The sequence below is a fragment of the Anoplopoma fimbria genome, chromosome 13 (genome assembly GCF_027596085.1).
Source record: "Anoplopoma fimbria isolate UVic2021 breed Golden Eagle Sablefish chromosome 13, Afim_UVic_2022, whole genome shotgun sequence".
In the NCBI taxonomy this organism is placed as follows: Eukaryota; Metazoa; Chordata; class Actinopteri; order Perciformes; family Anoplopomatidae; genus Anoplopoma; species Anoplopoma fimbria.
Window position 1 is genome coordinate 13,715,354 of NC_072461.1, and position 24,745 is coordinate 13,740,098.

At 41.0% G+C, this 24,745-nt stretch overlaps 3 protein-coding genes across 3 annotated transcripts; 1 reads left to right on the forward strand and 2 right to left on the reverse strand.

Annotated features, from left to right (window-relative positions):
- Window positions 1–281: 281 nt before the first annotated feature.
- bcl2l16 (BCL2 like 16) lies at window positions 282–2,625 on the forward strand. The gene is made up of 2 exons (XM_054610558.1): window positions 282–764; window positions 1,981–2,625. The coding sequence occupies exons 1-2, from the start codon at window positions 282–284 to the stop codon at window positions 2,107–2,109; spliced, it is 612 nt and encodes a 203-aa protein (XP_054466533.1). The 3' UTR covers window positions 2,110–2,625.
- A 79-nt stretch (window positions 2,626–2,704) lies between these two features.
- On the reverse strand, window positions 2,705–5,281 carry LOC129100980 (tubulin beta-1 chain). The gene is made up of 4 exons (XM_054610557.1): window positions 5,153–5,281; window positions 4,185–4,293; window positions 3,987–4,097; window positions 2,705–3,883 (listed from the first exon to the last, which is right to left on the reverse strand). The coding sequence occupies exons 1-4, from the start codon at window positions 5,207–5,209 to the stop codon at window positions 2,823–2,825; spliced, it is 1,338 nt and encodes a 445-aa protein (XP_054466532.1). The 5' UTR covers window positions 5,210–5,281; the 3' UTR covers window positions 2,705–2,822.
- Window positions 5,282–20,055: 14,774 nt separating this feature from the next.
- On the reverse strand, window positions 20,056–21,731 carry LOC129100648 (Golgi-associated plant pathogenesis-related protein 1-like). The gene is made up of 5 exons (XM_054610087.1): window positions 21,725–21,731; window positions 21,312–21,515; window positions 20,984–21,061; window positions 20,524–20,667; window positions 20,056–20,060 (listed from the first exon to the last, which is right to left on the reverse strand). The coding sequence occupies exons 1-5, from the start codon at window positions 21,729–21,731 to the stop codon at window positions 20,056–20,058; spliced, it is 438 nt and encodes a 145-aa protein (XP_054466062.1).
- Window positions 21,732–24,745: the final 3,014 nt, after the last annotated feature.

Below are 24,745 nucleotides of genomic sequence, written 5' to 3' on the forward strand. Positions count from 1 at the left end.
ACTTCTCTGGACCCAAACACTCTTTCACCTTCTTTTTACCGGTGAATGTTGAGGAGGAGGTGAGTTAATAATGCTTTCCTCATTGAGAAAGTCACTGCAGTATACAAGTTTATCACCCTCTTCTCTATACTCTGAATTTTCTACTTTATTTCACATTTACAGAGTCCCCAAACCAGCGTGAAAGGCTGATGTGACTGAGAGAATGGTTATCCTGCACAGCAACAGTGCTGTTATCTGTGTCCTACTGACAATCCATCCTGGTGATTGGTGAGGTGGAGACCATGTGTCAGTCGGAGGGGCCGGGGCCCAGATTGGGCCTGAACAGTCCCGACCCGCTTGTGAGAGAGGCTTTTCTCATGGCCCATGACTACATAGACTATGTCACCTCAGGAGGGGCTGATGGCTCCATGGGAACTGCCCCTTCGGCCTGCACCGCAGCCCTGCGCCACGCCGGAGACGAGCTCCTCACCCGCTTCCCCATCTTCTTCAGGCGCTGGCCGCGTGTCTTCCAGGACGTGACGGAGAACACGGCCTGCCCCACGCTGGTGAGCATCCTGGACGAGCACTTCTTTGCCCCCGTCCCCGGGGGGCGCCGCAGGGACCTGGCCTGGAGCGCCGTGCTGTCGGTGTATGTGCTGGCCGGTCAGATGGCTCTGCATTGCCATGAGAAGGACATGGTGGAGGTCCTGTCCCAGCTAAAGGAGTGTGTGGGGGCCTATGTGGAGAGGGTCATCTGCCCTGAGATACGAGATAAGGGAGGATGGGTAAGATCAAAAAAAGCTGATTCTCTTGACTTTGTATAGTATCCACACAATTTAACCATATGCAACCATTATGCCATCATAGATTTTAAAGAAAGTTATTCAAACCTCTTCAGCCCTGCTCCATCATTCAACAACAGTGAAATCCAGATCCCTTACAGGGGTACAGATTTAGGTTGCACTTCTATAATGTAGTGTGTGAGAGACAGATTAAAAAAGAGAGGCAGATATGTACTTTTAGTCTCCGGTATGGGCCAAGATACAAAATCACTGGATCCTACACTTCCCATAATGCACCTTGGTAGCAGCTTTCATCAGAGTCTGGTGAAAGCCAACCTCTTTGTGCTCCCCATGGTCCTAGTTCTAAAGCCTACTGCTATCTGTTGTCTGCATGCCAAGCAGAGAAAACTCAAGTATCCCCTAAGACATTTAATCAGAATTGACATGAAACATGTAAAGTTGCCAAAGCTGGATTAACTTTGACCCCAGGACCTTGGACTTTCTGTGCATTGTGTTTGCACTCTGTTCCCTTTGAGTATCTATCATGTACGATGCACACTGCAGACCACTCTTGCAGCATCAATATTCTTGGTGATACTATCATATCCCTGTTTTGTTTCTAATTGAGTGAGTAGTAATTGGAATTAAAATGTGCATTTATTTAAAATATGCATCATTCAAGCAGAGCAATAGAATTGAAAAAAATTGAATCAGACTCGGAGAAAGGTTCCCTTCACGATAGTAGTATAGTAAGAATGACACATTGAAGCTCCTGGCATTTCACCTGACATTGTGCTTTAATGATGCATTTTTTCAAACAAATTTTCAACTATTTAAATGACCACAATCCAACTCAGTGAGTTGTTGGGCCTTTGTGCAACACAAGTTGTATCAAAACTGACCCATTTTCACAGGATGCTAAAAAAAACTTTTGATTTTTGCCCAAAAACAAAGAGATTACGCTATTTTTTTTCCCCACATGCAAGAATTACAACTTCAGATTCAACTCAAACCAAACCAACTTTTTGGGACTTCCCTCTTCTTTAAACACTGCTTTTCTCTCCTATATGTAATGAGGATGCTCTCTTACTGCATTGAGGAACCAAATCGCTCCCCAAAAATCTACTGGTGTATCCCTTGAACAGTGCATTGTACTGAAACGTGTTATCTAATATGACACTTTCATCTCATTTTTTTTTTTTTTTTTTTTTTTTTACAGAGTGGTTTTGTCTCACGCTTCGGAGAGAAGCAGGGTTTAGAAGGCCAGGTGAAGAAGGTGTGCTGTTGGACACTGCTGGCTCTGTCCATAAGCATCCTGACCTACTGCCTGTGGAAAAGAATGGCTTAGCCAACAGTGCCACCTAGTGATCACAAGCAGAAAACCTCTGAGTGAGCTTTCTACCAAATGAAAATGTCCAGAGGTACTTTACAGTGCACCCTGTACTTCTGTAGAAACTTATCAGCAGATACAATAAAACTATAATTAACATTGGCAGCAAACCCATGGTTGTCATGTTCATGTCAAACTGTTTGTGCTGCAGTATATGAACATTGATCTGTTCTGAGCTTTAATTACACAGGAAGTCAGTCTCAATTACAGGGCAGACTGGAAAATACTGCATTTATGATTTAATAAAACATCTGCAATGCTCTTATCATATTCATTTGGCCACATTTCTTTCCAGACAGTCACAATACAGCAGGGTTGAGCCTGATTGGATATGACGTAATGATGTACTTTATGGGTCAGCTGACTTATTTCAGTCACTTTTACATAACTCTTGACTGAAGAGCAGTGAGGTAATTACGTACATTACTTGTGCAATGTGGTGCATCCGCCAAAAAAAGATGCCTCAACTAGCATCTTCATCTGTTCACTATTAAGTCGGTTAAGCTCATCATTACATGCTCAGTCATTAAACAAGGAAGACAGACTTCAAATATGCAGAAGAACTTTTATTAACATTGACAGCAGACAGAACACTGAAAACTGGAAAGAACTTGGAACATTACATTTGACTGCAACGATCTGACAGCAGAGCTTTGGAAAAAAATATTCATTTAAGCAAGCTCCTCCTCACCCTCCTCATCAAACTCTCCCTCTTCCTCAGCGGTGGCGTCTTGGTACTGCTGGTACTCAGACACCAGGTCGTTCATGTTGCTCTCGGCCTCGGTGAACTCCATCTCATCCATGCCCTCGCCGGTGTACCAGTGGAGGAAAGCTTTGCGCCTGAACATGGCAGTGAACTGCTCAGAGATGCGCTTGAACAGCTCCTGGATGGCTGTGCTGTTGCCGATGAAAGTGGCAGCCATCTTGAGGCCACGGGGAGGAATGTCGCAGACGGCGGTCTTGACGTTGTTGGGGATCCATTCAACGAAGTAGCTGCTGTTCTTGTTCTGCACGTTCAGCATCTGCTCGTCTACCTCCTTCATGGACATGCGACCGCGGAAGATGGCAGCCACTGTAAGGTAGCGGCCGTGGCGAGGGTCGCAGGCTGCCATCATGTTCTTGGCGTCGAACATCTGCTGAGTGAGCTCTGGCACAGTGAGGGATCTGTACTGCTGGCTGCCTCGGCTTGTGAGGGGAGCGAAGCCTGGCATGAAGAAGTGCAGGCGGGGGAATGGAACCATGTTTACAGCAAGCTTTCGCAGGTCAGCATTGAGCTGTCCGGGGAACCGGAGGCAGGTGGTGACACCGCTCATGGTGGCAGAGACCAAGTGGTTCAGGTCTCCGTATGAGGGGGTTGTAAGTTTTAGGGTGCGGAAACAGATGTCATACAGCGCTTCATTGTCGATGCAGTAGGTCTCATCTGTGTTTTCTACAAGCTGGTGGACCGATAGTGTAGCATTGTAGGGCTCAACAACTGTGTCTGATACTTTTGGGGAGGGCACTACGCTGAAGGTGTTCATGATGCGGTCGGGGTACTCTTCACGGATCTTGCTGATGAGCAAGGTGCCCATACCAGAGCCTGTACCGCCACCCAAGGAGTGTGTGAGCTGGAAGCCCTGAAGGCAGTCACAACTCTCTGCCTCCTTCCTCACCACATCCAGGACAGAGTCCACCAGCTCTGCTCCCTCTGTGTAATGGCCCTTGGCCCAGTTGTTGCCGGCACCACTCTGGCCTGTAAGACGAGAAGAAGAGGTTAGGCATTAAACAATCAGGGTACATATTGATACAGCATCTGAAATTTTCTTAAGAGCTTAAAATAAACACAAAAGAATTACCGAAGACAAAGTTGTCTGGCCTGAAGACCTGGCCGAAAGGTCCGGACCTCACAGAGTCCATGGTGCCTGGCTCCAGGTCCACCAGCACAGCACGGGGCACATATTTACCACCTAGAAGAAGCAGTCAGAGGTGAGTGAAAATATAGTTATAATATTCTAGTTCATGCTGTTCAAAATGAGGGCAGCTTTAAAACATACCCGATGCTTCATTGTAGTAGACGTTGATCCTGTCCAGCTGCAGGTCGCTGTCACCGTGGTAGGTACCGGTAGGGTCGATGCCGTGCTCATCGCTGATCACCTCCCAGAACTGTAATACAAGAGAACGCAAAGCTCCGTTAGCGCTTCACACATCACTGAGCAACATCCATAAACCAGACTATTCACTGCCGCAGCAATAGCTGGATGGAGTTATTTCTTTCTTTCTTTCTTTCTCTCTCTCCCCCCAAAAAAAGGAGAGTTGAAGCCATATTTCCCGCCGTGCTGGCTTCGGCGCGCGAGGCCTGGCCCCCTATTGGCTGCGACTAAAGGGTTATGAATTTTAAAATTCCTGCTACGTCATTAACCGCCAAGACCGCCTACTTCAGGCATAAGCCGGGCACAGTTCAAAAGGAGGCCTCAATGAACCGGGAACTGTAGCTAAATCACCCGATACGTAACTAAAGAGGTGGGAAACCATATTTTAATCTATATTTATAGAGGTCATACAATGGTAATAAAACATTAAGATGTTTGTTCGCCTTTTTTCGAAAACGCTCACTTCCTTTTTTCCCCGCACTGCAGTCGCTAACGTTCACCGAACGAAAAACGGTGATTTTAAGCGAAAGTTAATTCGCCGACGTAGATGACGTTAGCAGCGCCTGGATGAAGCCGTACTGTTTCTAGGGCAGACGACCTAACGCTAAATTATTTAAAAATGCCAAAATGAGTTAAAATAGTTACATTCTTATATGTTTCGACTTGTTATTGCATTAAAGACGAGCCAACGGGCAATTGGTTTAAACTTAAACCTTTAAAGACATTTTTCACAAGGGCTCATTGATATTCCAAGGGTGTGGTTCCTGGGACGCGATGAACACAAAGCACGGCTCCAAGGAACAGGGAACACGGTGTTTCTAGATTAAAATCACTCCATTATTAACTCAAAATGTAAATACGGTTTTACTAACCTTTGCACCAATCTGGTTTCCGCACTGGCCGGCTTGAAGATGTACAATTTCCCTCATTTTTCTTTCTGGAGGTAGAGTCTAGACCCTTCAACAAATGACTTTGCCTTTCTTTATGTGAGCGCACAACGGTTCAACTCTCTATTATATAGTAAAATAAGACCCGCCCTTTACGTCTCAGCTCGAATGTCTATTGGCTGGTTTCCGCAAGCATCATTTACAGACACACGTTTAAACCAACCAAATGTCCAAAGACTTATCCACCATTGGTCTAATCCGCCTGCCAATCACATTCATCTGAAACGTGTGACTAACGTCTAATCTGTAGACGTTGGCCTACTTCCCTCATGATGGCGGAGGAGAAATGCGACAGTGACGGCAAATTTTATTCAGCGTTTCACAGCAGAAACGGCGGCGTCTGAAGAAAAGAGTGAAACATGTACTCATGTCAATCAACGGAACATTTTAGATTTCATCAATTATTTAACAGCAATCTGATGTGACCGCTAGTTAGCCGCAGTCCACGTGGCTGACTAACTGAATACAATGGTCCAGTATAGTTTCGCTAGCGGAAACCGTCGCAAAGCAGCTGGAAATGCCTGGCGTGGCTACAGCCATGATTCTCTGTCATGTGCCTCCGAGGCCGAGGAGTGTACAGTCTTTCATTCTAGCTTAGCACAACAGCAGATCATTTCACTTATTAGTCCCCCATCTCTTGCTCAATTTATGGTCATGAAATGATGTACAGTTTGGAATAAAAGGCTGCATTCTTGGCCTTTTTTGTGCATGATTGCCCCAGGCAATGATATTTTTTTTACAGAGAAGGATCTACATTTTTGGGGAGTTATGTCAAAGTTAAGAAAATAATAGAATATTTCTAAGGCAGGCTCCCAAAAAGATCCCTGCAGTGTCCTGATAGATATAATGGTATTGATCTTGTGTGGTAATGACGTGCTGGTGCAGAAAACAGATTTGATGAACTGATTCAGAAACAACACCACACCCCTATAGTCCAGAAGAGCTCTCCTCTGTCTAAATGTAGTCCTTTATCCTGTCAGACTCCCCTTTAATAGGCCGCATCTTAGATAGATAGACAGATCCATTGTTGTTAATATAATGTATACAACTATAAGCATTCAGCGTCAATGTAAGGTTTAAACACAACAATGTATAGAAGCTTCCTCTGACACAGACGACCGGAGAGTCATTCTTGTCTGTAGGTGTTTGTACTGTATTGTCTGCTGTATAGCAGAGTTATGGAATGAGGGCTGATGGGCTTATTAATAGTAAATCTGAATGGCAGGCGAGAATGTGGCTGTTACTCCAGCGTTCCTGCAACGGCCACGGTCATGTCTCCAACGACTGCGAGTGGGGGGATATATCACTCCCAGGTTGTAGTCGCCATGACGATTAGGCTTTCCCACTAGGCATTGTGGACCTCTGTGCCTCAGTACAGGGCTTTAAATAAGCTTTTCATGGACCTACCCAGCCTAGCACAATATGCATACCATACATTTTTATGTAGATTAGTTCTTCAGAGTCAGAAATACTTCATTTATCCCAAGGGGAAATTGGTAGTATACATATCTGTAGTATACATGAAGTATTAATGGCAGAGAATTGCACAGTTGAATTATTGTACAATTTATTGTACAGTTAAGTGCAGCCTGTGCAGACTAGTTAAGACTTTCTGGGGTGTATGAATGGTGATTCATTGAGTGAGTCTCATTAGATGCAAATAGTATTGCAGACTGTGCCTAGATGTTTGAACAGAAACACTTCTATGCTTCTCAAATCGCACAGTATGTAGGTCACACCCATAGTGTCTTCTGTGTGTGCATTGTAATCTGACAAACAAAGGCCTCCTTCTGTTTGCTCCGCGGCAGTGCTGTGTCGCAGAGAGGATGAGTCAGGATACAAGCAGCTATCAGCTAGTTTGTGCTGTATAGCGCTGTGACCCTCTCTACACCGGGCTGTGTTGTTTTCAGGTGCTTACTTAAACTGTGCGGACATTGACCTCGGTCCGCCCAAATGTCCTAAATGAGCGTCCTTCCCTTAACAGGACTGTTCAGGGAAGCACGCTCACAGCCCCAAACTACACTCCCCACTATCTCAGAGGGTGCTCCTCTGTCACTGGAGCCAAAGTGCAACCATAGATAAAACAAATGAAATACATGGTTGTTGAATGATTTGCATGTGCGTTCCATAGAACTGTTTCCTCGAAATGTAGCCACGGAGGCCTTAAACAAAGGCTACAGCAGCTTGATTGAAGGGGAACATTCAGTACCAGCATTGTCAATGTTGCAAGCTAATGTTAGCACATTATTAGCACATCGGTTAAAACTGTCATTATTTATATTTGTGAGGTAAAAAAAATATTTTCTTTTCTTGGAAGTCAGATATCTGCTCATGTCTTAAAAATGTGAAAAGACAGTTTTGGCATATATTTGAATTGATCTGTCTGAAGTTATCTTCTTATGACCCACACCAAATAAACATATTATGTGGACGCCCAAATATTACAGATAAATGAGAGTACTGGGTAATTTTATGCTGCTTACACTCTGTGTTCCACTTCATCCCAAAGGTGTTGGATGGGGTTGATGTCAGTTCTGTGTCGGCCAGTTCCTCCACACCAAACTGGGAGATCAATTTCTTTATGGACCTGGCCCGTTCAAACTGCTGCTACAAAGTTGTAAGCGTGCTAGTGTCTAAAATATCATTTTATTCTGTAATATACTATTTCCTTTCCTTGGTGGGAAATGTAACCCAAACCTTGAGAAAAACATCCCACATATTTGTAGACATATAGTGTCACAAATGTGTTTTCATCAGTTAAGACAGCTTCTCTGTCTTTTGTACAGAGGAAAAACGATGTCACAACATTGTTAAGATCTACCCTATTCAGTTTTTATAATGCGAATCTGAGCATAAAGTGCTTGTAAGCTCATAATTCTGGAAATGTGGGGTCTTTATAATAACATGAGTAGGAGTTTACATAATACACATTTTGGATTTTTAAAGGTCATTCTAGTCCTTTTAACTGCAAGGTTGCTCTAAGGATGCTTTAAGAAGTGTCACTCTGTTGGTTGTCCACCACTTGGGTATCATAATCAAGTCAAAAATGCAATTTGTCTACTTTACTCTATGACCGAATACCTGCAAAATGAACGACATACCATCAGCATAAGCTGTGCTTTGTGTGTATAGGCTTACTGCTAATGTAGCAAATATTTGCATGTTAAACAGCTTAGATGGTGAACATGGTAAACACTATGGCTGCTAAACATAGGCATTGTCACTGTGTTATCTAAGGAAGGTGATTCACCTTAAAAAAATCTGCTTATTTACATACTGTGGAATTTTTTTTTCCTTGGGCTTGATATTAGCATGCCGTTTAGCATTTAGCTCAAAGCTGTGCAGCCTCACAGAGCTGCTTGTGTGGCTGTCTGGTGCATTACTCATGTAATAATTATTTTGATCTTTTCTTGAGATAAAAAAAATTGGCTAAAATAGAACATTCTGTGATTTTTCATAATTTGGTTTAAAACATTTTTGGGTGAGTGTTCTGCAGGGGGAATTTGGACCTATTAACGCAGTACCTAACAAAGTCCTAATTGCAGCTGTGCGAACATCAATAGATGACTTGACTATACTGTATAACATGTACGCGTATTTGAGTATACTGCAGACAAAGTGTTGTGTACAGCCTCAGGACAATGAGGATCCTCCCTTTGTTCTCAGTCAGTTTTTTTCCCTTTTAGTCGGCTGCCTTTGAGCTTTTACCAATCAATTATACATTAATGTCTTTCTCCGGGACCATGAAGCGCATTGAGTAGTTTGTGGTGACAGCTCAGCTGGAGCTTTATGCATGGAAAACCTTTCAGTGCATGGGAAGGAGATTTTGCTGTCTGGTGCTTTGTATGAGTAAAGTACCTCCTGATGAAGCACTTCCCACAGTGTGCTAACAGTACGCTAGCACGCAGTATGTCTCTGTCCCATGACTCAGCATCTCTCAGAACACTGCAGCATTCAGCACTCAGCCTCCAGCAGCTAGATCAATGTTATAAAAAGGAGACAGATGCTGCTGGGATAGCCACACCCATCAGAGGCTGGAATGCTTTAACTAGATTCCCTGTGGAGTCACTGATGCCAGTGTTCAGGAGGACCATACCAGAGAACACAAGAACTGTCGCTGTCCGTCTAACAGGAGAAAGAAAATATTCAAATTAATTCCAAAGATGTTCATTACCAGCATTCACTGAATATGTAGGCAGCGGGACACAATGTTGGCTTACAGTCACAATAGTATTGGCCAATCCAGTTAGAGCAAAAACAATAAGGGACCCTAACATCTATCGTCTGTTGATGAATTTGCTTTTTATTGATTTGAAATTAGATTGTTAACCGGCTACTTGTGAAACAATCCGGTCCTGCACGTTGCCTCTCAAACTCCTGTCTTGCGTCTCTATTGCTTATTGGACTGTGACCAACGAGCAGCGCACAGAAAAGGAAGTCTTGGCCACGATGTCTGCAGGCTACACTGGAACCCCCAAAGCCCCTTATCCCCAGAGGCTAATCTGTCGTCAGACAAATAGCAGAAGTGTTCAGATATGGAGTCTTCTTCAATACAGCATGATGGTCATTTAGTAAAGTTTGCTCCTATTTATACTTAAATAGACCATAAAGCAGGGTATGCTTTAGGGCGGGGCTACCCTGTGATTGACAGTTCGCTGCCAGGGCGTTGTCTGGTCAGGGAGTTGTCAGTCTTCTTACAACTCTAACCCTTTCACACTGTGTTTTCACTTCATGGAAGTTAATTGTACCATTTTGGTCGCCTAACATTTTATTCAGCGCTCGGTTGTACTTAGCTCCACCCTCTCACTCACAAATAAAAAACAAGACAGTGACGGCCATATCGTTCATTCTGTACATCAGGAGGTGTACAGAATGAACAATATGCATTATAACAATAATGATGGCATGCACTAGTGACATTGTAAACCAGAGGTTTCCAAATGTTCCAAATTATGCAGAAAATCACAGCCAAACACAGTAATGCACTTTGAGGACAATAATGCACCAGCTGGTGGACTGGTCCTCTAGTGTGCGACTGGTCCTGTTCTATAGATATTGTAGGATGGGTTATCGGGGTGGACAGGTGTTAGACAGGAACAGCTGGGCTCATGTACAGCATGTGTGCTGAGAGAACCACTGATTCACTCTCAGATCAGGTTACTGCCTCCTCGCTGCCGCAGCATTCAGCCTGTCTCACATTCTGCTGCAAACCACAACACTTTCAGGCCATAGGCACATTAGACTGGATCAAAGTGTGTCAGGGCAAACTGGATTGTTTGACTGCAGGTTACACCCTGAGCTGTCTTTGTAACAGATGCTGGAAAATACAATGGATCAGCTGAGAAAGGAGCAGACTGAAAAGTCTCTTTACAGGGGTGTATAATTAAAGCAGAAGCTTGAATGGGATTTAGGTCACTGAGAGCAGATTTGTTTGTAGGAGCATTTGGAGATACACGAAATAGCTTTTCACTCCATTGTAACCAATACCGACCTACAAAGCAAAACACATTCACGTGTTTGGGCAAAATTCCGTTAAGACTGAATCTCACTTTTTGACATTTATTTTATACACAAAAAATGTTGCCATGGAGATGTATGACACATAATTTGTAACTAAATGTACCATACCATGCTTTACTCACAAGGCACATAATAGAACCTGTTCATAAAGGGGATGAAATTAAAAATGCAAAATGTCATAAATAAGATAAACTTTTTCCTGTAAAAAGACCTCACCAAGAAGGATCATATTAGAACTCACAAATATGACATTGAATATAGCTGAAGGTATGGCTCGGTCCGTTCAAATTCTTTAACACAATTTGTGCCCTTCTTATATGTTGGTGTCAAGTTTCACTGACATAAATGGAGGATGTTCACTTTGCATTAGTGAACCTGAAGTTTGTTTTATAGTTGTTCACATTCTTTTCAGATATGGACGGATATTGAAATGTACATTTTAAGGAAATCTGGTCAACCTACTTAAATGAGTCTAAGAGATGCTATTGTTTATTTTGAAAGCAATGTAAATAATTAAATTTTTAGGATAAATCTCATGATCCTGCTTGGTTAATTCGTGAACACAAATCTAAATTTGCCATGTGATCCCCCTGTTTAAACATTTCTTCAATATTTTTTATGATGTCTCTGTCTTTAAAACATACATCATTAAAACCAATAATTTGGTGATCTGTTAATCGTTTCTAATTGCAGTTTCTTTTTCTTCATATCCCTAATGTTTATTTTAGTTTGTCTTTTGTTTTTCTTGCCGATGCGAGAAGTCTATCTTTGTACTATTTACTTTCTTAATAAAGTAACAAAAAACAACAACACACAAGTCAACGTAAAAATGTAAAAAGTGCATTTAAATATATTATAATGTGGATTATTAATCCTATTGATTTAAGTTCTACAAATAAATACTAACAGACACACCCAGAAAAACGCTTAGGCTTCTTCCTATAGCCTGTCAATATGAATTAAATTTCCTTCATCAAACAAATTAAAATGTAAAGGAAAACAGAAAGAACACATTTTATGTGTAGTTAGCTATCTACATTGATATCATATAGGCCTTGGGTGAAATGATCATCTCAAAATAATAAGATTATGGCATGGCATCCTTTCTATCTGTTACAAAACGTGTTTAAACCCCTTTTTTAACCCCCGGCAACTGGGTGATTTGTTAGTTATACCGCGTGGTAGGGCGGAATATATGAATGAGAAATGAGAGCCTCCCACTGACAACAGGAGATTTCTATAAGGCCACATCATTATTTCTATAAGGCCACATCAGATAGATTCATATTTGGAGTGTTAAAACATGCATATGTGCCCTGCTTTTGAATAATACAGAAGGAGAAATGCATCCGTACATTGATTTTCTCCTCTCATTTCCCATGTGCTATGTGTCTTTAAGAGAGCTGTGTCTGTTTGGCTGCTATCCAGAGAGTTGAGCCAGGAAGTCCATTTGATGCTAATTTAGCCAGACAGTCACCAGCAGGCTATGCACAGCCACAGCCCCACAGTGTACTGGGCAGAATGGTCAGCGTGGTCCAGGGGAAGTCCATCATGCATCTGTCCTCCCAGGACATCACACAGGGTATCATGTTACAGAAATACAGTATTGTCACAATGCTGCAGGCCCAGCTGGCATTCTACTCTATCTACTTTTGTGTCTACATCTCTGGGACTTTTACAGTTATTAACATAATATGTTGTGATGAAATGAAATGTGCTACATAGCACCATGGCATTATCATATCATGTTCATCACCCAAAATGTTCACAGCAAAAACACCGGCTGCCTCTAATGGCCTTAGGACTGCATTGCAGACTTCCTGGCAGGCGTTGGCTGACAGAAAAATCCTTTCCATCATTCTAAGAACCAACCGGAAGGGGGAGGGATGAGGAAGTAACAGGGTTTATGGGAAATGTGGTTCTAATTAGAGACAGCACATTCAGAGAGAGGAAATGGATTCACACTTTGAGTGTGAATCCATTTATAGTTGCTTCACTCTGTAATACAGAGTGAAGCTCAGTTACTTTAAACTTCAACAACTAGTTGGGGAATTGTCATGAAATTTGGTGATCCCTTGACTTTCTGTTTAGCGCCATCATCAGGTCAAAACGTCTCCTCCAGTCATTGGGCAAGACACTTAACCCCAAATTGCTCCAGTAGGCTGTGCCATCAGGGTATGAATGGGAGAATGACATGTACTGTTTGGAAGGCTAGATGTTACTATTTGTCTCCAAAATGAACTAATTTGTTTACAGAAACAATGACAGAAATGACAGCAAAATATCACTATTGTGTCATTATACATTTGTTATTAATGTAAGATTATATACCAATGAAAATCTTTAATGTCTGCAAATTAAATGAACCATATTGATACATTTTACCGACACATTCATTCTGCCAAGGAATGCTTACATCCAGGATCCTGAGCTGGTGCAGAGAAACCGCCTGTATATTGTGACTCTTTTAATGCTCAACAAATCATTGCAGTGTGGATGAACCTCAAAGAAAGAATGAATCATTCATGGCCCTGTTTCAGAGAGCAGGTTTAACAAACTCTGAGCCTCACCCTGAACTCTGAGTTTTCTAACCCTGAACTCTAAGTTTTTTAACCCTGAGAAGAAAACTCCCTGAACAGCTGATCAGAGTTTGCTCAATCTACCCTGAATGAAAAAAGCTATCATCAATGAATCTCCAATACCACAAATCACCATGGCAACAGGTAAACAACAGGCAGTCTGCTATTTAATTTAGTGAAAGTAGAGATATTAATGCATGTAGGTTATATAAAGACTGTGCACATATCTCTTTAAACTAAAAGAGCTTGAGTCCGAGGGGAATAAGTGAACTCAATAAGGTTTAATTATTTATTGTCCATAATTTACCAGACCAAGTGGTGGATCTGACTGTGTATTTGGCTGTACATTTTGAATTTATACAGTGGGTAAAATAAGTATTGAACACGTCACCATTTTTCTCAGTAAATATATTTCTAAAGGTGCTATTGACATGAAATTTTCACCAGATGTCGGTAACAACCCAAGTAATCCATACATACAAAGAAAAAAACCCAAATAAGTTCAGAAATTAAGTGATGTGTAATAAAATGGAATGACACAGGGAAAAAGTATTGAACACGCTTACTGAAATTTATTTAATACTTGGTACAAAAGCCTTTGTTGGTAATGACAGCTTCAAGACGCCTCCTGTATGGAGAAACTAGTCGCATGCGTTGCTCAGGTGTGATTTTGGCCCATTCTTCCACACAAACAGTCTTCAAATCTTGAAGGTTCCTTGGGCCTCTTCTATGAACTCTGATCTTCTTTCCATGGATTTTCTATTGGATTCAAGTCAGGTGATTGGCTGGGCTTTCTAGCAGCTTTATTTTCTTTCTCTGAAACCAATTGAGAGTCATCTGACCAGACTATATTCTCCAAGTATTTCACAGGCTTGTCTAAATGTTGTTGTCTAAACTTTAAACGAGCTTCAACATACTTTTTCTTCAGCAATGGAGTCTTGCGTGGTGAGCGTGCATACAGGCCATGGTGGTTGAGTGCATTACTTATTGTTTTCTTTGAAACAATTGTACCTGCTAATTCCAGGTCTTTCTTTCCACAAGTGGTCCTTGGCTCTTCTGTTAATTCTTTTCACTCCTCTGTCAGAAATCTTGCGAGGAGCACCTGGTCGTGGCTGGTTTATGGTGAAATTATGTTCTTTCCACTTCCGGATTATGGCCCCAACAGTGCTCACTGGAACATTCAGAAGTTTAGAAATCCTTCTGTAACCAATGCCATCAGTATGTTTTGCAACAATAATGTTGCAAAGGTCTTGAGAGAGCTCTTACCCATCATGAGATGTTTCTTGTGTGACACCTTGGTAATGAGACACCTTTTTACAGGCCATCAGTTGGGACTGAACCAGCTGATATTAATTTGCACTGACGAGGGGCAGGATTGCTTTCTAATTACTGATAGATTTCAGCTGGTGTCTTGGCTTTCCATGCCTTTTTGCACCTCCCTTTCTTCATGTGTTCAATACTTTTTCCCGGTGTCATTCCATTTTATTACACATAACTTAATTTCTGAATTTATTTGTTTGGTTTTCTTTGTATGTATGGATTACTTGGGTTGTTACCGACATCAGGCTTCCTTCTTGTCAGGTTCCATGACAACGTGGTCAATGAGGCAGAGCCAACGGCTGAATGAAAGCCATATTTCTGAGAACCTTTATATGATGATCCTCCGACAAGGTTGCATGTTCAGTGTCATCCAGCAATGCTCATGAGTTTAATCCTAGCATCCTAGTTTAATCCTAACTTTGATCAAATTTGTGACCTTTGGATGAGGAACAGGTTTTCCCAGCATGGACAGAGGAAACAGACCAATGAGGTATTCATACCACTTCCTCCTGATTCACTGCATCTGCGTTACTGCTAGTTCACTACACTTCCCTACCAGCACACAATGCAGCTCTTATGATAAACAGAGTGATGATGATGTTGTTATTAAGTCAGTGCTCACAGATGTAGACAGGACAGTATTTCATATCTAAGGTAAAACACAGAATTTGTTCCTATTGTAATGTGAAATCAGTTACTCGATATTATCAATTATTTTTTGAATCACAGATAACACAGGTGAATAAACACAAACGTTTGTAAGTGAATCTTTGTTCAACTTGCAGACAAAGCCTTAGATTTAGTATTTGGGAAGGTTTCAAAATGCACTATGTAAAGCAAAGAAGCGTGTTCCGTTGTATTACGCTGCCACTTAGTGGTACCTTTTGGAATTTTCTTCACATGGACACTAGAAGTCTTTTTTTTAAAGTTACCTGTTTGTTTTTGTGGTTGAAATACTTGATAATTAATGGGATGATCACACTTTTTCTCATTCTATAACGCATATAATAGAATGTAATAAATGTCAGCTGGGATCAGCTCCAACGCCACGTGACCCAGTTAGTCTGTGAGCCAGGACCAAAGTTAGGCCCCATATAGCATCTAGGGAAATAATTCTGATCTTGTTTTTTGTCAGTGTTTACACCTATAGTTATAGCAAACATATGATTGCATTGCAGTGGGGGATTTCTGTGTGTTATCACTTCATGTATAGCCTCAAAACTACCTTTCAGAGAATAGGTGGTTCTCTCTTACAATTGAAGTTGATAATTAGCATCTCTATGAACGTTATCTCTTACTGACAGTGACTATACATACACATAAGCTGTTCTGTTGTTGTGAAGATGTAACACAAGTTTCCCATAACCTAAAGAGTGAGTACCATGTTTAGATATACAGATTCAAAATATATTATGAAATTCAATAAACTAAATATAATGTAAGTATGAGGCAAAGGATAACTTTTTTCATCAACATTTTGTCCTGCTCCACAGAGGAGAGAGAAGAGTATAGATTTGGAGTCGACCCCAGCTGTCATTGGGTGAAGGCAGGTTTAACCTGGACAGGTCTCCAGACTATCACAGGCTGACACATAGAGACAGACAACCATTCACCCTCACATCCACACCTATGGGCAATTTAGAGTCTTCAATTAACCTAAGCTGCATGTGTTTGGTCTGTGGGAGGAAGCCGGAGAACCTGGAGAAAACCCTCGCTGACACAGGGAGAACATGCAAACTCCACACATTGAACCCTGGCCCCTCTTGCTGTGGGAAACAGTGTTAACCACCGCACCACTGTGCAGCCCTATCAAGAAACAGTGTATCATATGTCATACATAAAAAAAAATGAAGATGATGACCTTCAAGACTATGAATCTTGGAAAACATTAATCTATTCAGCCAAAGTGAGAAACCATCCTTCATTTTTTTTGTTATCAAATTTTGATTGATTTTCAAGATATGCATCGAAAATCAACAAAAAGTTACAGTAAAAAACAGGACTAGAATAAGAAAGAGAAGGGGACTAACAGACAACAACAAAACAAACCAAATTAAAAAAATGAAAGAGATATCTAAATAAATACATCTACACACATACAGGCCCCCTCCTCCGTAACCACCCACCCGCCTCTCACAATTGCCGATGCCCAACCCCCTTATACATCTCCATATATTACACTAGGGAATGTGTTATGATATAATTCATTTACATAGATTCTTGGATTTGACTTAAGACTCTAGTCCAGGATAAGGTGTTTTTCCTTGGCACCATGCATTTTAGCTACTGAAAGTTCCATATTCACAACCTCAAGATAGCTAGCTATCCACTGAGATTTTGTGAGAGTATGTGGGGGACTCCAACGTAGTGCCAGCATTTCTTTTGCGGCTGTTAGGCCGGCTTATAAGATGCGCCTTCGATACTGTGATTGTTTTAGTAAGGACAAATGATTTAGCAGAAGTAGAGTCGGGGTGCATGGGACCACACAATTCATGATATTTGTCAAAAAGGAACATACCATTTTCCAAAAAAGAGACCAAAACAAGACCAATACATGTGTATAAAAGAGCCAACAAGTCCTTCTGTACAAAGAGTTTTCCTAGGTGTAAGATAGGTTTGCTGTAAAAAAAAAAAGAGATGGACTTGCTCATGATTGGGGTTTTTGGAAGAAGAAGATACAGAAAAGAATGAATATAGTTTTAAAACTAATCCCTTTGTTTGGCTTTGTGTATTCAAGATAGAATGTAGATTGTGTGATCCCAAAGGTTCATTCCATGGTACCCCATATGCCTTAAACAGGCCCTATTATGATATTTTCATATTTTTATCTCAAGTTACAGTTACAACATGTTTACATGCGTTAATGCTCATAATCCGCCTTGTTTTTCTCATCCTGGCTGTCCTGCAGCACCTCTTCTCATCCTCTCTCTGAAATGTTCCGTTGTAGCACTTGCTCCTCCTTCCAGAAAGCAAAGTCTGCTCTGATTGATCAGCTAGCCCGCTTTAGAAATTTTGCTTGATGTGTTACCATTTATTTTATTTTTTTTACTATGCTACACTTTTATCTTTGTCCAGGGGTTGTGGCATAAACCACCCCAGGTCTTTTGCATGATTTTTTGTAAAATATCTTAATTGGTACGTTCAAATTTTTTAAATATTTATTATTGGTGAGTTGGAGATTTCCTGAACAAAAATGTTTGTCATTATCAGGAATTATCAAGCACCTCAAATATTCAGATATTAGATATTATGTAGAGAATTCTAGGACTTTTACTTCGAAAAATCTCTTAATGGTACAGTAAAATATATGATTTTTGGTAAGAGTGTAGTCAGAGATCTCCTGAATAAATGTGCGTCAGTCATATTCTGGAATTATTGAGATAAGTCTTTTTATAGCACCTCAAATATTCAGAAATTTGATTTTTGAAGGTGCAGACCTAGGTGTTTTACTTTGTAAAATCTCTGAATTTGTACAGTAAAAATGTTTGATTTTAAGTATGGGTGGAATCAGAGATGTCCTGAAAATAATTATATCAGTCATTGTCTGGAATTATTGTGAAAACACTATTTATAGCACCTTAAATACTCAGAAAAGAGCTTTTTAAATGCACAAATGTAGGTCTTTTAATTTGGAAAATCTTTAATTGGTACAGTAAAAGGTGTTTGATTTTAAGTATGGGTGGAATCAGAGATGTCCTGAACACATATACATTCTCATTGTCTGGAATTATTGAAAAAATTCTGGTTCTTCCGTTTCAGGCAGCTCAGGAGCTTCTGAGGGGGAGGGTAACTCCTTTTAGGCGTGGACTTCAGGTTTTACACTCTACGGACCTTTTGGATGTACAAAAATATATATAACACACTAAAGGAGAGGGAAAAAGTGGAAAAGCATAATAGGGCCACTTTAATTAATTTAATTATCTTTCAAGAAACCCTTTAAATCAATGAATAAAGACATTTCACACACAATTTATTGTATTTTCCCTTTAACTCACGAGATGCAGGTAACTGGTTTCCCTCTTATTGTGAATATAATTCAATTAATCTTTTCATCTATGCAATTTGAACATATGCTTGTTGACATTTTATTTAGAAAACCGGAAGTCGTCTCACATCGATCCCTAACTTCGCAAAGTCCCTCGCTTGCTCCCGATCTGGGCCGTTTGAATGCGTTTACCATGAATGTCAGTATATAGGTGCACTAAAATGTCTGTCTGCTGACTTGACCACACTGCCCTCGGCCCTCGTGCAGAGCCAGGACAGCTTCCATGTTACTAAACTTTCGTTCTGTGTGGAAGTCCTCATGACAAAAAACATCAGTTTTAAAATGATATGCACAAAAAACCCCACCCCTGCCTTAAAGGCCTTTAGAATGAACCTTTGATATCTACATAGGATATCTTCATGGAGTCCAGCTTGTTGCACCTGCATGCTTAGCACACAGGAGAAGTTTCAGTTCATCATACTCTGCAACCTCACAATTCTCCCTTCAACGTTCCATTGCATTCACTTCACAACAAGTCGTTGGCAGTTCTGCCAAAGATGTTTGTAGGAGTGTGAATCTTTAGCTAGAGTTCAGCTTTGTTTGGAGGAGATTCAGGAGGTAAACAGAGACTTAAAGAGAGTACAAATGGTGTATGTTTGCTCACCCCGTGTTCTGTATGGTTTCTGAATAAATGACATAAGCCCAGAACGACCACTCATTACTTGACGAGTTGGTCGAGGTTCTGTTTGGTCATACTGAGCCTTTTGACATTCTCTTACTCCACCAAACATACCTTTAAACTGCCTTTGAATACTATTTTCACCCAAGAAAAGAGCAGATGATTTGGATTGACTAGTGTCTCCATTCTATCTGTTCATCTGACCATGGCGGGCCCCTCCGGCTTGATAGGTGGTTTCATCTGAATGCAATGGCCCCCTCAGTAGTTCAGCTGTCATCCCTGCTCATCTAGCTCGACTAACCTCACGAAAAGCCACCAGTTAGCAACCCCCTCTGGTTCACAACAGACAGGAGGCTGTGAGTTTGTGCATCAGGAACACCCCCCTCTTTACCTGCAACCACAAACTGTCTACAACATCACCAGTGAAACATCATGACCTCCTTTTGGAGCTGAGACCAAGTCTCTAGAGGACATGGCATTTCTTCCTTCACCATCCTTAGAATTAATTTACTTAACACTGAACCTTAGTACATTTAAAATCATTCAAGACATCTAATACGCCGACATGTTTTATTAGACTTTTATTTAAAACGTGGAACATTTAGCAACAGTGTGATGGGGGCTGCAGGGATGGTCATGGTCATCTACAGGAGTGTGCAAGAGGTCCTTGATCTCCCTCCATCTCCCTTACTGGAGGTGTTTTCTGCTCCACCCACCTCTCTGCCAGCTGTAAAGTGCACAGCCTTTACTCTGGAAAGTGACAACAAATACTGGTAATGAGGCATGCAAGTGCTCAACTGACAAAGCTAAAGCGTAAGAAGCCATTGCTGGAAGAAAGTGGGAATATTCTTAAAACCTTCAGCGGTAAAGAAGGAGTAGCCGCAGATAGATGACTGAAAATAGGCTGCATGAGCGGAAACATCTGTTTCTGGTGATCGAGAACAGTGAGCAGTAAATATCCTGCTCACTGTTTTCAAAAAAAAAAGCTACTGACGTTTTTTCCTTAAATAAGATACAATTACCTCAAAAGTACAGTGCTTGAGTAAGTATACTGTGTTACTTTCCATCACTGGTCTTTAGTGTGATGTAGTCCTAACCAAAAGGAGCTGTCTCTGGAGCTGAGAACTTGTAAAGTTGACTTGTGCAGCCTTGTGAGGTACCGGGCTTAACCTATTCAGACAATAATATATGCAAAATAGTGGTAATATGTTACCTAGCGGGAGGACGTTTTTCTCAAAGTCTCCCCTCATGTTGCCACTTGGCCTGTACTGCCCAACCACATACTTCTTCCTGCCATCGGTGGCCATACCAACGCCCAATTCAGTGCTGTTTTTCCACACCACCTGAGTAAAATGACCTGCAGGAGGAATCACAGAAGAACAGTCAGGTCAAAGACTGGTGTCACTGTTGTATTAAATGCATAATCTAAAGCTAACAGTCATAGAAACTACAACACAAGGTTGGTAGAACTTGATTTGTTTTAACAAATTATTAAAGAGCAAAATAACTAAGTAGTAACTAAATGTATTCCTATTCTTATAGCTTAATCTTCATGTGATACATCTTTTAGGGATGCAGATAGGCCTATGGATGCATGTAACTTTTTTGCAGACATTTTAGGTATCTCTGTTTATGAACTTCCTATTGAACTCCTCAGATGGGTTGGGTTTTACCAGTCTTCTTATTGCTTCCAGGGCTGCTCCAGTCGTAATCCTCAATCTCACTGTACCAGCATTCTACAGCTTCTTTCCCTAAAACGTGAGAAAGAGCAAGAAATATGTATAGAATGAATATAATATGAACATTTGAATTGGGGGTTGAAGTTAGAGTTTCTCTTGATAATTCATCTTTTATCTGTAAATGGAGAACAGTTCTTTTTTAAGTTACAGTCTTACCTTAGCAGGTGAACAAATAAATCAATCATCTTGAAATAATTTGTACATTTAGATTGAGTAAATATGACCAAAGGATGGAATAGAAAGGGGTTTGGTCTATAAACACCTGTCAGTTGAGCTGAGCTGGACTTATAGTAGATGTTCTCTCCGTCCTTAGTGTCACTGTGCTTCATGTTGTCGAGCTCCAGCAATTGATCGGCCCATTTCTGAGCTGAAGCAGTCAGCTCGCTGCTCAGGGTCATCTCTGGTGTTTTGTGCTTCGCCCTGTAGGCGTTGTGGGTTTCCAGGAATTCCTTCTGAAAGCTTGCATCTGTAGATAAATACAAAAAGACATTATCAATTGATGAGCTTTAAGTGCCTAGACTAAACATATCCGCAATCACTGGAGCTGGCATTTCCCAACATCGTGGGTGTAGACAAGATGAATCCTGTCTTGTGATGAATTACAAATCTCCTCAATGATAATGTCTTGTGTCTTCTTGTTGTAAAAAATTATTCTGAGCAAACAAATGCACTAACCAGCCATTGTGTCTGGGGTTATGAACGCTGAAATGACATAAGAACAGTTATTAACAAAAATACACTCGCCACAAATTGAAAAATAATCCAAACATTCCTTTTAAATGTTTACAAAGTATATAACCTCCTGTGAATGCAGTGATCTCCGACACTCACCTGGTGCACAGTCTGGAGGGATGTCCTGCAATGATACAGTTTCCTTTGCTGTCTTGAGGTGGTTATTTATATACATGAGCCGGTCCTCTCGGCTCCCTCCCTCTATATGGAGGAGGAGACAGACACCCAGCCCTCGCTAGATTTATTGCACTGTGCCACTTCCTGGTTGAAAATGACTTGTAGTGTTTAGTGTTGTTGTTTGCTGGATATTCCACATTATTCACATGCAGATTTAAGTTCTGTTATACTTGTGCAGAGTTTTTGTCAGTGTTTTCTCCTTAATCAATGGTTCTTAGATGTAGTGTCTAAGGTACATCATGCTGCAGATAAAAAAAGGTAATCAAACATGTGATGATAAGGAGACGTTTTGGTGTTCATCCACAGATAATAACCAGAGGCATTGCTCAGTCTGGGTTACCATCCTGGACCTAAGTGGCTGTCTTTTAACAACAAGCAATTATTAAGGCAATAGAAGAGCAGTAGACATTTGTTTCTGCTGAAGAAATAAACACAGAGCGCAGATGAGTGAAGGCGTGTTGAGCTGCTTTCAAACAGGTTGTGGTAAAGCACTGATTGCTTCCTGCCACCCAACGGCAGTCGTCTACAGTAAACAGGTTGAGGCCTGAATTAAACACAGACAAACAGAGGACTTCAAACACATATGGATCTCATTAGCTCACAATTAAAAACGTTACTCCTATAGACCCCATGCTTATGATTACCACAAATCCAGCAAAAAGCGTCCGAATCATACTGACATAATGAGTTGCTCATCCCAAAGCTTTACCATGGGCTATCACAACATAACGCTGCATATTAAGACCTTCCTGCGATGTGTTTAAAGCCCTTATTAAGTCCTCAAATTATTGTTATTAACAAATAATATGTCTTAATAGACGTTTATTCTTAGATAATAAACCCTTATTAGCACTTGCAACTGTGGCTCAGTGGTAGATTGGGTCGTCCTTCAACCAGAGGATTGGACGTTTAATCCCAGGCTCCGCTGTTTGAATAGGGATGAATGTTTTTGAGTCCTGATGGTCAGGTGGCACCTTGCATGGTCGCCTGTCATCAGTGTATGAATGGGTGTGAATGATGACATGTTGTGTTAAAGTGCTTTGAGTGGTCGAGTCACTAGAAAAGAGATATACAAGGACAGTCCATTTACGATTTAGCAGTTATTAGAAACTTGTTTATATGAGCTCCTTATATTTGTTGATACTAGCATTACAACCTATTGAGTTTAAGCTTTCTTTGATGCATTATTAACAAGAATACATACTCAGTGGAGAGCAGGGTGGTCCTCCAATCAGAGGATCGGCGGTTCGATCCCCGGCTCCGGCAGTCCTTGTCGATGTGTCCTTGGGCAAGACACCATCGGTATGTGGATGTTGTATGAATGTTAATTAGACTTAGAGTCCTGATGGACAGGTGGCACCTTGCATTGTAGCCCCTACCACCAGTGTATGGATGGGTGTGAATGGGTGAATGATGATATGTAATGTAAAAGCACTTTGAGTAGTCGGAAGACGAGAAAAGAGATATATAAGTAAAGTCCATTTACCATTAACTATGCACTTATTAATTGTAAACTTTTTGCAACCGGATCTAAAGTGAGAACAATGCCTTGTTGTTAATTAGCCCTTCATTATGCACTTATTTAAACTTCACTATGCTAAATCATGCATCTTGCAGGATCATTGTTAACTGTCATTCGGTAATTTGTATATAGAGCTCTGAGAATATGAGGTATTCGTCGGAAAACATGTGTAAACAATTATAAAAAAACTGTTACTCTATCAAGCTTTCAATAAGGTGCCAACATATTTCTGTTGGTCAACAGGAAGTTAGCATCGCCCTGGTTCTCTCAGCATTAAGCCCATGGGATGCTTTATTGTTTTTTGGATTATTGCAGAAAATAAGTTCTGTGGTAAACAAATGTTTATAATACTTATACATCTTGTTCAGCAAGATAATCTTCACAAATGAACACCACTTCATGATTTTTCTAGCGTGAATGCAATGGGCAGAAGTAACAAGACACTTAACAGTCACATGACTTCACCACAAAGCTAGAGGTGGACTAGTGTATTGGTGACGATGTCAGGTTACTTCCTGATGAAGATCGATGCAGCGGAACATTGTCACTAAATATCTCTGAATGCAAATGAAGAAGACAGTGTGCTGGAGAATAGTCTATAGAACAAAATGTTAAAATATCTCCAGCTTGTGGTAACCACAGACCTTATTTCAGTCATCTAACCCAAAACACATAAAAGAAACAGTGACTTGGAGACGAGGGAGCTGGATGTATAAAGAAGGCTCTTAATGGGTTTTAAGACTCATCCCTGTAGGACCTTATTGGACTACTTTAAACTGGAACGTTCCTGTTCAATGTTGATGAGGCCAAAATACGATACATGTGCAAACTCGCTTGGATTTGAATATCTAGTCAGAAAGTTGTAGACCTCTTTTGCATGTAGACGGCCGGCTGTGGCACACGAGGTAGAGCACTCATCCCGTAACCACAAGGTTGGTGGTTCGAACCCCTCTTCAGCCAACATGCTGAGGTGTCCTTGAGCAAGACACCTAACCCCAAGTTGCTCCCCGGGTGCTTCTTAGCAGCCCACTGCTCCTCCGGGATGGGTCAAATGCAGAGAATTGTAATTTCCCCATTGTGGGACTAATAAAGGCTTAATTATTATTATTATTATTATTATGATGACAGGAACCTGTATCTAAGGGTAATTACTTTAAGTGTCAACCATACCTGACAACAGATTTAAGCTCATACGCCCTAAGGGAGCGGTCACTTTACATCTGATGTGATGATAGCTGTGTGAGTGACATTGTGAAATACTGATC